Genomic DNA, 15380 nt, shown 5'->3' with positions numbered 1-15380 from the left:
AATATAACCACCAAGTTGAGTTTTGCAATATAAATATAAAATACAGGTTTTTAATGATAGTGCAGATGCTTGTCAAGCTGGTTATTTAAGTGAAAACAAGCAAACATTTGACATTCACCTTTGGCATGTTGGAGCACGTCACTACACCACTGCACTTCAGTGGTGACTCCAAGTTATACAGAGCTGTTAAGACCTGCAGACCAAGCAGCAACCTCCGGTGCTGAGAAATGAAGCCAATGTGGAAGAGCCAAAAACTGCAGTTCTTCAAATGGCCTCTTGAGTCTGGCTCCAAAAGCGAGTCAATCCCCATAGACCCCCATGTTAAAATGCCCAACTTGACAGCCGAAATAAACATGTTTACAGCCTGGTAGAAAAAAACGGTTTTGGTCTCTATAGCTAATATCCCTTTTCGGAGGGTTAAGTTTTATATAACTCACCCGTTTAAATTATATTAAGGCTTAGAGTTTGGCATAATTGCGGGCACGGTCGCTTTGAATGACAGATGGGTGCCGTCTCAGGTCGCTAGCTGCTCGCCCGCCTCAGCTCCACCGACAATCCACCTCTTTGGATTTGTCGTGACTGAGGCTGTGTCGTCACTGCCAAGATGGCGACGGCCGGAGTCACCCACATTGAGCTTCACAACGGTTCTTCAGAAACCTACGGGTGATGTCCCCGAGACTACGTACGTATTTTATACAGTCTATGATCACAGGTGATTCAGCTCTGCCTTCGTCATCAAAAACTGACTTCAGATAACGCTTCAGAGGAAAAGGCATCTCATTTCTCTAAAAGCGATTCCTCTCCTTGCGTCTCTTCCTCGTGTCTAACGTGGGAGGGATTAAGACACAAGACAGAAGGAAACAAGGAGACATTAAGACAAATGAGAAGCACCCAGTGGTGACCTCCCTTCCTATACTTAGCTTTTCCTCTCTCTTTCTGTCTCCAGTTTTTTGGTGTGTTAGTCAGCTGGCTGTACGTCACTCGGGTTGAGGACGCCATCAGTGAGTACGGTCACTACATGGACACGCAGGACTCCGGCAGACGTCAACAAGCAGCCAAGAGGCAGAGCCACATGGCCAAGTGGTTTAAGTGTATGCCAGAGATCTGATGGGGAGAGGAAAAACAAAAAGCAGCAAATGGACTCAAGCTAACACTCAGAGTTGGTTAAATCACTCCAGTCGATCCAGATAGTGCTGCAGCCAATGGGGAGCCTGCATTTGAACTGCGGGTTTACCACCTGCTCACTCAACTGTGGAGAAAGAAACGTTTGTTTTTTTGTATTTTTGGGAAGAAGGAAATGTTCAACCAGATTATTGAGAGTTTGATATTCAAGTGTTCCTTTTTCAGTTTTATTGTATGTACCAACACAAAAAATGTTTGCAGAGCCCACTGTGGTCTTAATTATTAATTTCTGTGTTAGCCTACAGTGTACTAATGCATGAGTGGGAAATAAGAGCTTGTTTAGATAGGAGGAGCTTTTAGCCCAAGAGAGTCTCAGGGATAAACCAGTACAACCACTTTTGCTTCTGGTTTTATAATATGACATGAAATTAGTCCGTTCAGTTCCATCACACGACCACAATATGCAGCACTGACTTTTTTCTTACTTTTATACCTGTGTTCATTGTTTGTTTTTTGCTCGGCTCCTCCATACAACCACTACTATTGCCAAAAACTGCAATGCAAGATATTGTAGGCTAAGACACTCTTTCTTTCATCTGACATTTTTGCCTTATTTGTATATAGAACTGGAAATACTTTGAGACTAAATATTATTTTGAAATTTGAGCCTGTATAATATGTTTCTATATAGTACTACCCTGCACATCCCCTTATGACCACAAGTGCTCGCTGAACCTTCATGATGTGTCCAGCACAACAAGTGTTTGTGTCTATGATGCTCACATTTTCTTCATCAGAGCCTTCAGTCAATTTACTGGTCTAGAGAGAAAATTAAGGAGAAAAAAGCCAGAGTCTGCTTCAAGATGATCAGTTTTATATTGATTTGAAAGATGAATGCTAATGCTGTGCCACTGCCACTACAAGAGGATGTCTGCAGGGTTATTGTTAAGTACAGCAACCCTGTCTCCTATACATATATGTACTACTAACTACAAAACATCGCAATGCAATTCCACCTGATTTCATTATTTTTTTTAATCAATCTGACAAAATGTTTTCAACACTGAGCATACCTCAAGTTACAAAACTTTGTGACTTGAAGCACAACCTATACAGTCCTGTGCTTTGTACGTCCTCTATCCACCCATAAAATTAGAGCATCCTATAACATTTAATCCAGTGTGGTTTTTAGTTTTACAGAGAAAACCCTTGCACAAGTGCATAATGTGAATTTAATGTGCTTCTGAACTTTGTTTGATTTGATATGAAGTTTAAAACTGAGACCAAATACGTATTCTTTTTGAAGTAGATATGTTTTAATTCAAATCTCCCTTTATTTGTGTCTTTATGTGGCCTTATGTTCTTAATGATATTAGTTTATACTGTACTTACAACACTGCTAAAACATGTTTTCAAACATTTCAAGTTGGTTCTTTTCAGTCATCACCGCTATTCAACAGGATGCAAGGCCAAACAGAATTTACCAAGGTTTACACGTCTTGTTTGCACTGAAGGGTCGAATAGAGATCGCCAGGACTTTATCCTCATTAGTCACATATCAGAGCCAAATATCTAATAATCCAGATTAAATGAATTCAGCTCATGTTCATCTTGCTGCAGAAAAGCGTTACTAACTTGTTGGGTTGTTCCTCACCCTGATTCGTTCTGTTAGGCCTCGATTAGAAAAGAGTCTTTTCATGTTTATGTTATGTGTATATAATCCGTTAGTTAAGGGTTTATTTAATATGTGCTACAGTTACTACCTACGTCACTCCTACAGTATGGCTGCATTCACATAGCATCTGATTTTAAGGCTTTTTGAGGCATCTCTATTGGTGTCAGTAAACAGGAAACGTCAGATTCAACATAAAGTATGACCGTTTCTAGCTGGTTAAATGTCTGAGTTTTTGTGTTTTATGGCGTAATGGATTTGGAAGTAAAGACTTTTTTGTTTCCACCCAGGTCCCTTAATTTGTCCGCCTCATTAAATCAGACATATCTAATAGTGACGAATTAAAACGACTGGCTAATTAACGAGACATCACACATTTAGCAGGTTATCAGGGGAATTGGCAGTATAAATTTGTTTCATCTTTTTTTTTCTTAAGCTAGAAATGAATTGACCCAGCTCTGATAGAAAACACAAGTGCTCTTTACATTTTATGGCCTGTTTTCTCATTAATAAAATATAATACTTATAACCAAAAGAAAAAAATCCCATACAGTGACGCCTTTAAAGTGTACAGCATGGAAGTGTTACATGATATAAAGAATATTTCAGTGATTGAAATGATGATCTTTCTGTAATTATCACTATAATCTACAACCAAGTGCCAATGGTGTCACTTTAAAGGAATAAGATGTGGACACAGATGTAAAGTTATTTTATTAGTTTGCAAGGACATTCAGTACACCACCCGTCTGTAAACCATCATTTGTCGTGGGCTATACATGAGTGCATACATTTAGTACATGAATGGCCTCACTGGGAATTGCATCATCTGTTTTTAAAAGTTTGATTTTTCAAAGTTTGATGCATTTCAGTTCATTGAGTCGCACAAAACCACATTTATTGAAAGAAGTATGTTGTCAAGTTGTTTTGCCTGGTTCAGGGTGTAAAATAAAATGATTTAATGCTGTTTAATGAGTTGTGTTGTTTATCTTTGAGTTGACTGAAGCACATAGAGCTTCCTATTGTAAAGGGATATTTGGGGGTTGGGAGGCTGTTAAATAAATGATGGCTGATACAGTATCACACTGAGTATTTTCTAGAGCAGGCTGGAGTCACACGCAGTCTCTAAATCTTTCATGCAAACGTATGTAAATTTATATGTGAAAGGTCAGAGTATGAATACAGTACAGATGAAAAAATAGAGAAAGGGAATTAATTTGTTCAGAGATTTCTACTAGCTCATGTCTATAATGCTAAAGATCTCTTCTTGTTTTTAATGGTAAAATAATTCAGTGAAGTCAAGTTCATCAAAGGCAAAAAAGACAAAGGTTAGGAAACAGAAAAACATAGTTTTATGAATAAAACAAATCTTGAAATGCACGGTAGCTTTAAATCAATGTAAAATAAAAACCATAACAGCTAGAACATTCGTTCTTTTTGCAGCAGAAAACTGAAGCTTCTGTCTTTTACGTCATCACGTTGTACGCTCGTGATGACGTCAAATTACATTACATGCAGAACATAACAAAACTAAACGCCTTTGCACTCAATCTGCTCATAAAAATGAGCATATCTCAAAAACTAAAAAGTGTGCATAGTTCAAATAACTTATGGAGTGTTAAGAAATATTTGTTCATGTTTCCACATTTAGAAATCTTTTGGATCAATGTGTTTGTGTGTTTATTAAGTAAAATGTTATGAACAAAAAAATCAGAATTTTCTTTTTGGTTTTTTTTTACACAGTTTCTATACTTTTTTCAATTATTATGGTTTATTGAATTAGGCTATATAACATTTTAGTTAAGGTTGTACATATTTTAGAGATATGAAGAATTTGAAGATCACAATAAGCAAAAATACCAATGTAGGCACTGGCGGACTATTTCTATTGCAGTGTTCAAAGGGTTAAATCAGAACAAAATGTCATTGCTACTTCACATTGAAAACATAAGTGAACAGTGTTCAATAATCAATCCGTTATGCGAATGAGAATTTGACCATTCAGGGAATTAAAAATGTGAAACAAATCAAGTTGCTGATTTGAATTTTCACTTGAATTATGGCGGATTATGCTTTGATATGATTCCTTTAGAAACCATGCAAAACATGTGCTTCTCATACGCGGGCATTATCTGTGTGTCGTCTCAGCGTTACTTGGCCGCTGTTCTTCAACTCTTTCACACATTAGAGGAGCTTGTGTTGCAAAGAAGAGGGAACTCTGACGATTGGGGCTTGTACAGCGGTTTGGTGTTTATCTGTTGTGTTATGTCTTTCCTACTCGTATCTGCTTCTCCTGCTGCTTTGAGGACTTCCTGCTGGATGGAGCCTATTAATATTTTACTCCTACCACCACCACGGAGGAGGAGGAAGTTATTTTCCTACCTCACCAACCATGAAGGAAGGAGCTGTTGTGAATCGGTCTGGGAGGAGCGGTCATGTTGCTCTGCTCCACCAACACACAGCTTTAAATAACTTGATTTCTTTGTACATGCTCTCATTCTCTCTACAACTCCACAACCAGAGAAAATATATATGTTATTATTAACACCCCCAGTCTCAGGCTTAAGATCATAGCAACAGTCACAGCTGTGCAACGGCAGTTCTTCCACTAATTTTTGTCAGGAATTTCATGTGTCCAAAGGAAAAGATGAACACAATTTAAGCTGCATCTTACTGTATATCAGATGTCGGAATAAATTGGCATGTGACACAGAGGCCTACAGTGTGTCATATGCAGTCATGTGTTGTCACGGAAGTCACAAGATTCACCTGTAAATGCTGATCATGTAGCTGAGCATGTGAGAGCAATGTTTGCATGAGATGTATGAGCTGCTTAAAGGGGACATATCATGAAAAATTCACTTGTTCAGTGCTTTTGCTCATAAATGTGGGTATCTGGAGTACCTACCAACCCACCAACTGTGAAATAAGACGACTCAGTCAGGTTTTTGTGGGCTGTCTAGATCAGAAAACATGTGATTCAACAAGCCATTCAGATTTGGCTCCCCCTCCTATGCCACATGCAGGCTTATTATAATATGTATAATTATATATTTCCAGTGTGTTGCATCTCATCAACATCCAAAACCGTAGACCACCCTGCCTCGTCCCCAGCCTCCTAAGGAGACCAGATGTGTCTTGATACATTACCAGTTAAGCCATCTGTCTTGTAAGGTTGTGGCCTCAACTTCATGAGGACAAAAATCTGTTCAAAGAAAATGCTAGGTTTTGTACTTGGGTCTTATCAACCCTTTCGCCAGACAAGGTTTAGGAAAAAACTACATGGTTTGTCTTAAAACTACTACGATTGTAGAGTGAAAATGTGACTTGACGTTGTGATCACAGGACACAAACGAACAGCTGAATGTAAAGTGAAAGTGAAATGTAATGCACGGGACACAAACAACGGTCTCCTGGATGAAAGCCTTGTGTTTGTTGTTGTCGATTGTAGATGCAGTCAGTCTCTCACTCTGCACAGAATCAGTCTAATAGAGTCACCATAAGGTTGTGGTTATGAAATTAAAAAAGAAGTATTTGCTTTCATTAGTGTGAAATATGTGCGCCATTTCATTGCCATGCCTATTTCACTTGCATTGACTCTGCCTCCTGTTTCACTTGAGTGTGTGTTACTGCGTGATTATAACTATTAATTTGAGATCGGACAGAGTAGCTTGTTTCTGCCTCTGCTTCTACAGCACAGTATGGACAGACCGTCACTGACCTTGCTGACTGTTTGTCTCCCTCTCTGTCTCTCCTCTGAGAGACTCTGAGTTGATCTGTGTGACTGTCGGCCATCTCTGCCCGTCTCACTCTCAATCTGTCTACACTTTGACTTTCACTTCTCCTCTTCAGCTGTTCACAGTGAACCACGTGAGCAGACAGATGTCTTACATGACTGTGTGGTTGGCATGGGTACAGAAGCAGACAGTATGGTCTATATTTTCATATTCTGCCGTCTATTTTGATATATTTATAGTCGTGTAGTCGATTATACATTCTTATAATGAAACCAGTCGTGTTGGTAGTGTAAACAACATCAAGCAAGTTTATGAGAGGCTCTGTAATCTTCCCATTCAATAATACTGGACACATCATCGACTGTGGCTCAGCTACGACCAACAGGTTAAATCCTAACACACTGACACAGAGCCATAAATAAACCTTTGTTGTGCAGGCTTGTCGGAGGCAGTCCACACTATTTCACTCCACCAGCTTATAGCTACAAAAGCAATTCTTATCAGTAGGCAGTCGTCTTTTATCTTGTGCACCTTCCTTTTTTTTTAGTGTCTTATAAGCCCAGAGTTTAGTGACTGATTTTATTTGCTGTTAGATTTTATTTACCTCTCTCAAACTGAATAAGTATCTTGTAGAAAAATGCTGAACACAAAAAGTATATCAGCAAAATTCTTATACATATAAACAAACTAATCTCCCAGTAGAGAACATTTTAACTCTTTTTCTCAGCTCAGCAGCACTTTGACTCTGGAGTGTGTAGATGGGGATCTTACCAATGGCTCCTCTGCAGTGTTATTTATCATCACTGTCAAACTTTAACCCAACATACAGAAACCAGAACTGTCACACAAGCTATGTTTTATACTCTTCTGGGAACATTTGGACCCACCAAGCTTGCAAACACACACTCACACACAGTACTCTGTCTCCTCCCACCCATTCAACCTCTACTAATGGACTGCTTGCATGAAGTAAATGGTCCTTGCACAACTACCAAATTGTTAAATTAAAAGCATGCTCTGGTTGACAATGCCAATAAACTCAATTGAAATCGGAGCCTGTGGAATGGGAGTTAAGCACTATACACCATGTTTGACACATCGAAATGGAGCTTCAGCTGAGTAGTTATCAGCATACGCAGTGAAATGGGACAACCCATAGCTCAGTAATATCACATTTCAGTAACTTCAATACGATGTGAAGCAGCAGTATTATGATTTTGAAAGCTTCTCTTTAATGTTTGATGTTTGAGTCGCGAAGCGGATCATCTTTTTTTTGTGTTAAAGCATGACCTTTTCTTGGTTTGCATGTAAATATGTTTAGAATTACCATTTAATGCATGACAACAGTTTATTGTCGCAAGTAAGCATAGCAAAATCTATTCAAATACAGCCATATTTATTAATAAGAAGTATAACAAACCCAAGGCAATATGAAAAATAATGAAACCAGTGGGCAACTCTGGGTCTGAGAAGTGAAGCCAATGCTGAAGTGCCTTAAACTTGCATTCTTTCTACCAGCCAGCAGGGGGCGACTCCTCTGGTTGCAACAAGGAGTCTGATTGTATAGAAGTCTATGAGAAAATGAGCCTACTTCTCACTTGATTTATTATCTCAGTAAACATTGTAAACATGACTTTATGGTCTCAATCGCTAGTTTCAAGTCTTCTTCAATACAGAATGATGTTCATTTAGTAAATTATGGTCCCATTTAGAGTCAAATAGACCATAAAGCAGGGGATGCTTTAGGGCGTAGATACTTTGTGATTGACAGGTCGCTACCACGGCGTTTTCCGGTCTGTTTTCGTCTTACAACATTAACCCTTTCACTGTGTGTTTTCAGTTCATGAAAGTTAATTATAAAATTTTTGGTCGTCTGAAAATGTCTTATTGAGCGTTTGGTTGTACTTAGCTCCACCCTCTTGTGTCATTTCTGGTTGCAAATAACCAAGATGGTGACAGCCAAAAATCTAAATTGCGACGAACAAAATGCCGAACATGAGTTTTCAAAATGGCAGTCCACAGTCCACTTTACTTTAACATAATGTCCTCATTTTGTTATATTATGAGCCACTATAACTGAGTCACAGCTGTTTTTGATGTGGATCACAAAACAAAAATGTGCAATATTACTCCCTAAAAACATGACATGAAGTTTCTTCCACTCTCCACAAACTTTCCTCCAAAGACACATCTGACTGCCTACCCACGAACAAAACCGACCCCTTCTTACATCTGAGCAAGTCATTCATGTTCATTTAAATTCCATTTAACTTCTTTGAAATGCGTAACATAGATAATGGGTTGTTTGCTATTAGCTTGTGTCTGATAAGTTCAATCAAAGAGCTAATGAGGACATAAAAGAACGATGGATCTTTTTTCTAATTAATTCAGTTCAACAACGAGTTCAACATATATCGAAGGATTAAATTTAACTGGTAAGAGAAGGCCGGCTCAAGACTAGTGGATCCATGTGTAAACATCACAATTCACTATTGTGCACTCTGTAGCTATAATATTGTTCTTGTAGGAGATCAGAAATCATGGAGCAATCGGCTCATTAGCAAACTAAACAGATGTATCTAACTATAAAGCAAGGAATCTCTGTCTGTCTGTCCCTCGGTGTGTTATTTGTATATCTCGAGAGGAGTGCAGCGTCGAATGTGGTGCAATTTGACCAGATGGTGGCGCTATAACAAGGAACTTTACATTTTGGCCTGTAACTTTTGAACCGTAAGTCTCAGAAACAAAATCTTTTCCCCCTGGAGTCCAGACGAAACTATCAGTATAAACCATGCCCATTTGCGTCTATACTGATTTTCTGCCATTTTGAATTTGTCCAAATCTGATTTTTTTTGCTACTCTTTCCGCAAATTTTGAACAATTGTCACCAAATTTGGTACAGAACATCTCTGTTTTGTTTTTTGTTTTTTTTACAGGTTGTTGATGTTCCATACAGTTTTGCTATATTATATTATATTATATTATTATATTATATTATATTTGCAATATTGCCACTCAAATACTATGGGCAGGACTTATATTACAAAAAAAGACCATATCTCCTGAACGCGTTGTGCTATTGCAACCACATTTGGTGGACATATGTACATAGGATGTCTGAGTGACCGTGGCAAAGTTGGTGCCATTTGGCCGATAGGTGGCGCTGTAGCAGCATCATCTAACTATAAAGGAAGGAATCTCTGTCTGTCTGTGTATGTACAGTATGATTGCCCTTCGCATATCTCGAGAACCGTTCATCCAATCAACTTCACATTTGGCGGGTACAAGCAGCCATACTGTGGTTTTCTCAACAACGCTGCATGCAGAACTTCTGGGGGCCAAGCAATCTGCCCGTTCTGGATGGGCACTGCACTAGTTCTCTATAAATATGCATATATTCTCTTTTCCCACTTTGTAGACACACACACGGACACTGTGTCCAATAATGTGTGGGAGGGTGCTGGTCGTTTGTTAGTCTGGTGTCTGGTCTGATGCTGACATTTAGCTCTGCATAATATAACAAACGAAGCTAATCATTTATTCGTGGACAGCAGCAGGAACACGGAGAGGTGTGTTGTTAGAGCTTTTCACAGACTCACAGAGTGCAACTATAACTCATGATGCTACTTGTTTCTCTCAGATCAGATCCAACACATACATGTATACATACCACAGCAGAAACACATCTAGTGATCTAGTGCATCCTCTCCTCTCTGTGACTGCATATAAATGAGATATTTATTCATGGGAACAGACCAAGCGGACACACTGTTTTGAATGTATCAACCAAATGACCACAGCATGACAACCAATATTATATGAGATTCATTTATTAGTCTGGTAATCAGTTTGATCTGATGCTGGCATTTACTGTCATGACAACACTCAATAAACTAACAACAGGAACAGAGTGAACCACAACAGCACAACAAAGATGCTTTCATCCAGATAACAAATGATATATTGGATATTTTCCCACAGTAGCGAATATCTGCTTTAACTTAATATGTAAACAAGCAGTCAACACTTGTCTAGTCTACAATCTTTAATGTCCGTACACCATCTCTGTTTCTCCTACACAGTAATTGAAATGGTCATGCAGTAAGGGAAACTGAAAATTAGTTTTCTAGATCTGGATTCAGGCGTTTTTCTGGTGAGTCCCAAACTGAAGAGTGTTTTTTGTAATGAAACTGGGCCCCAGGTGACAAACCAAGTAGTAGAAGAACATGAGCCAATGAGCTTGAAAATTAAAAAGTCAGCTACTGTATCGTGAAACTAAATGTTGGACAGAATCTAAAAGAACAAGCAGAGATTGATTATATATAATTAATGTGTTTACCACTTTTCATGGCGATCCATATAATGGTTGTGGAGGCATTTCAGTCATATATCTTGATCCTCCAGGCACCATGAATGTTTGTACGTTTCATGGTAATGCATCCAATAGTTGTTTAGATATTTCAGTCTGGACCAAAGTGGTGGGCTGACCAACAGACTGACATCACCACACTTAAAGGACCACTGTGTAACAATTAGTGGGATCTATTGGCAGAAATTAAATATAATATTAATAAGTATGTTTTCATTAGTGTATAATTCACCTGAAAATAAGAATCGCTGTGTTTTCGTTACCTTAGAATGAGCTGTTTGTATCTACATAGGGAGCGGGTCCTCTTCACGGAGCCCGCCATGTAACGTTACGTTCAGTAAAAGTTCTTGTTTTTGCCACTGACAGCCTCAGATTGTTATTATAAGTGTCTGACAACATTATGGAAAGGACACTACAGAGAAATAAAACAACCTTTCGCTTGATCCGGTCTGTTTGTTATTGTGTCCAAGTCCCACTTAAGGAGAAGTCTCATTGTGACATCTGATTATCCGTATACTTTGGCTCAAATAAATACGGACAGCGATCGAATTCAAAGACCTCATCAATATTGTTGAAATCATCTAGATATTCAGCCATGACATTGAAAATCTCTTAGATAACACTAAGCTACGTTTTCTGTACTCCAACATAACAAACTCTGAAGACGTTTCCACCATGGATGTATTCCACTATTCCACCATTGTCGTCCGGCAACACGTCACCTCGACAGATTTTAGAACGAGACTTCTCCTTGAGCGAGACTTTTTTCATAATGTCAGACACTTATAATAATAACAATCAGAGCCTGTCATGGCAAAAACACACACTTTTAGTGGACGTAAATTACAATGCCAGCTTGCCCCAATAAGATTACATTGCAGCCCATTTAGCAGCTGCCATCTACAGCACTCTCCCTTAATACAGGACCAGTTTCAGAAATTATTGTTGCTATTAGTCAGTTTGACACAAAAACATGGAAAATAGGGTCCAGGTTGAATAATACAGAAGTTACCCTTTAAAGCCAAAAGAAAAGAAGCATAATCTCGACTAGCAGAGCTCCTTGTGTCAAATGGACTTCAAGAAAGGAAGCAGTTCTGATGGCAGGAGGATGAAGGCTAATTGTAACTGTAGTTATATGAGAAACAGCTCAAATTAACTATTATCTTTGTAGGTTTGATCTATAAATAAAATATATGAAATTGAAAATGATAAATAGTGCAAGATAAAGGACAGTGTGTCATTTTAAACAAATGTTTTACAGTTAATCAAACTTTTTAACACAGACAATACTGTTCATCTGTCTTTGTTGCACACTTGTTAAAGTGTTGTTTTTGGTTTTGTTCATTTGTTTTATGACATGTTGCTGTGCTTTGTACTTCTGGGCCACCAGAGTAAATACCTCCTGCTGTATTATTCCAGTTACCTCTGAGAGTTCTACTCAGTTGATCTGAAATCTCTCTAACAACATCTCTGGTGTAAAATACTTACGGGGAAATACTGTGTTGCTATGACTGCAACGGCAAAATTGTTGTCTCTGAGGTCATGGCAAAACAGTCTCCACAAACAATTACTCTAAAATGCTGTGACAACTACTTTTATTCATTATATTAGAAATGTTACAGTTGAGTGAGCCTCTCTGTCTCTCTCTGCTCCTCCTGAAGCCATTGAAAGCATCGTTTTTTAAGGCAACCAAAAAACAATGAAATAAAACAGGAAAGTGCTCTGAAGTCACAAATTCCCCACACAGTTTGCAATATAATCTACTGCTGTATATTGCTGTGTACTCGTCAGTGGGTCTCATTTGGCTGCATGCCATTATGATAGTTTCATGTGTGATAATTTGCATCAGTGCAGGATGCGTCTTTATAGCATCACTGTAATTAAATATAAATTTAGCTTTGTTTTATGAAATCTATACAAACTCACACTTTTGCCGCTGAAGCTTATTTTTTAGGTTGATGTATTCCTGCTCGGAGGTGGATTGCACAATGTAGAATTCCATTAAAATTTAATCTCTGGGTTGTTATCACATAACAGTTTTATAAATTGGATCTCATTTTCAGCGTCACGTAGCTGGGTGCAGCGACTGTGAAGCAGAACAGTGATTACATGGGTCATAGTATCATGGTACACAGCAACAGTTGGTGAATACTGAAGCAGCAAAGCTGTAGCGTTGGAGATATTGGTAGTGAAGAAGAAAGGCCTGTGACCTTGCCAGTTCAAGTTTGATGAATGAACTGAATAACACATTCCCCTCCTTTAATAACTTCGGTCCAGATGCCCTTGAATAATGCCGTCACCTTCCACCTCCTCTGGTGGAGCTGCTCAGTGACCGATGACCCATGGTTGTGATGGTGAACGAATGTGAACTATATGCTTTAATACATTGTCTTCCCAGAAAAAGAAACAACTAACATCCTCAAAAATAGAAAAATTGAATAATTACCATCGATCTGGTTCGATTTATTGATTCCATGATCAACGATCCAATGTCATTGATGCGAAGTGAAAACATCAATACTTATCCTCATCTTTAAGATACGCCTCCTTCCTACAGAGCTCAGTAATAAAATTGTCAAATCATATTTTAGTTGCGTTTTGTGAGTTGATATAAATGAAACTGATTGTGCATGTGCATATGATACCTTCTCATATCGATCGCAGGCCCCTGAATTGAATAAATAGAAATCGTATCGTGGCAGACTTTGTGATATCAGCAAATATCGTATCATTGTCCAAAGATTCAATATGATATCGCAATGTGATGAAACTTAGCATTTTTTCTGCAATAGAAAGTTGCAAAGTGACATGCAACAAAGGTCGAACCAGATGCATCAACTTTCCCAGAAAGCTCCACGAAATTAGATTGAAAAGGGTAGCTAACACGGGGCAGCATGGATAAAGAGTCAGAGTCATTAAAGTAACATAAATACTATCTAAGGTAGGAAGCAGTGTGAAATACCATGCACCACAGAAAAGTCATTGGCTTGAGAACATTTGGAAATACTAGTTGGTGGAAACACATGATTCACATTTTCCTTTTCCAGCTTGTTGGGAAAAATCTGCAACATTTGGATGAATTATATCAATAAAATAAATGAAAACTAGCAGCTGTAAACTGACTGTACAAGACACGTCTCCCTTCAACCTGATCTAGTTGTAACACCTGAACATGCACCGTGATTGAGAGCTCATGGAAAATAGTTAGCGAGCGAGCAGAGTCTAAATATCTCCAAGTAATGGATAAGTGGCACAAACCTACACAGTGCATCTGAAATCACATACTTCCTACTAATATGTGTACAATCGTTCAACATACTTTTGTGTGAATAAACAGTAGTGTGTATCCTTTCGAAAGCACTGAACTGTTATTTACATCGTCACTTCCTGAGAGCCTCAGACCTCGTAACCCATGACAACCTCATGTGACCAAAACAAGGATTTGTGAGATTCAAAGTCTGAACTAGCTCCAGCGCCCCCGCGACCCCGAATGGGATCAGCGGTTACGGATAATGAATAAATGAATATATTACGCCTAGCAAAGTGAAATCTTATACTTAGACTTAAACTGAAGAGTCATTGATGTTACAGAGCTGTCTGTCAACGTCTGTAATGAACTACTACTGCATTGTATTGTGGGATATTTATGCCACCGTAGTGTCCAGCGTTGCATACTGTAATATTACACCGGAAATAGTATGCAATTCATGTACTGTTGGTTGTAGGTTTCGGACATACAAAAAAATCTCACATACTGTTTTAGCGTACTAAATAGCATGTTAGTGTGGAATTTCAGATACAACCACAGCTTTTGATCTATGTTTGTTAATCTAAAGTGTGGAGTGATTCATGCAGCGCGTGACCTAAAGTGGTCATTATTTCATAATGGAAAAGAAACTTCAACATGTAAAGGTTAACTATGTGGGAATCTGATGTATTGCCAGCCCTGAATCCAGTCTGAACACGATACCTGACTGCTCCTTTTTGTAATCAATGTGATGACACTCTAATCAACTCATTACTTATTAATTCCTCCTCCCTGCACCATAGCTGTGTAGGTGTCACTGCGCAGGTGGGCCCCCTGACGCTGCTCTGCTTCATTCCATCACTGGCTTTGTGGGTGATTACACTTAAATCTGCATATATGAGGTGCTTTCACCTGTGTTCAAATGTGAGGTTAATTAAATCCGATATGAAGGTCATCTACCACTTCCAGACTTTACATATTGGAAATTGTAGACCTTCTAGTACACCATAGGCATTTTTCACAAAACACATCTTGACATGTAACTGTAGGAAACGCCTATGTGTAAATAATCAAATGAATGATGGCTGGATTCCATTTAGCTGCTTCAGTTTCAGGTCCTGGTATTGTGCATGCTGGCTCACTGGGACACTTGAATAGATCAGAGCCACCGTTGATGTTATTAGTAACACCTTTTTTTTTTTTCCTAATGTGACAAGTTAAAATCTGCTGTGA

At 38.6% G+C, this 15380-nt stretch overlaps 1 protein-coding gene across 1 annotated transcript in view; it reads left to right on the top strand.

The window, feature by feature from the left end:
* tspan15 (tetraspanin 15) overlaps positions 1–3766 on the top strand; it is a 42605-nt gene extending 38839 nt beyond the window's left edge. The window contains exon 8 of the mRNA XM_037752682.1: positions 947–3766. Within this exon, the coding sequence (XP_037608610.1) occupies positions 947–1108 (162 nt within the window). The 3' untranslated portion in view covers positions 1109–3766. The remainder of the gene's footprint in view (positions 1–946) is intronic.
* The last annotated feature ends 11614 nt before the right edge of the window (positions 3767–15380 follow it).

Source organism: Sebastes umbrosus, chromosome 2, assembly GCF_015220745.1.
Source record: "Sebastes umbrosus isolate fSebUmb1 chromosome 2, fSebUmb1.pri, whole genome shotgun sequence".
Classification (NCBI taxonomy): domain Eukaryota; kingdom Metazoa; phylum Chordata; class Actinopteri; order Perciformes; family Sebastidae; genus Sebastes; species Sebastes umbrosus.
This window is presented reverse-complemented; position numbering and strand designations above follow the sequence as displayed.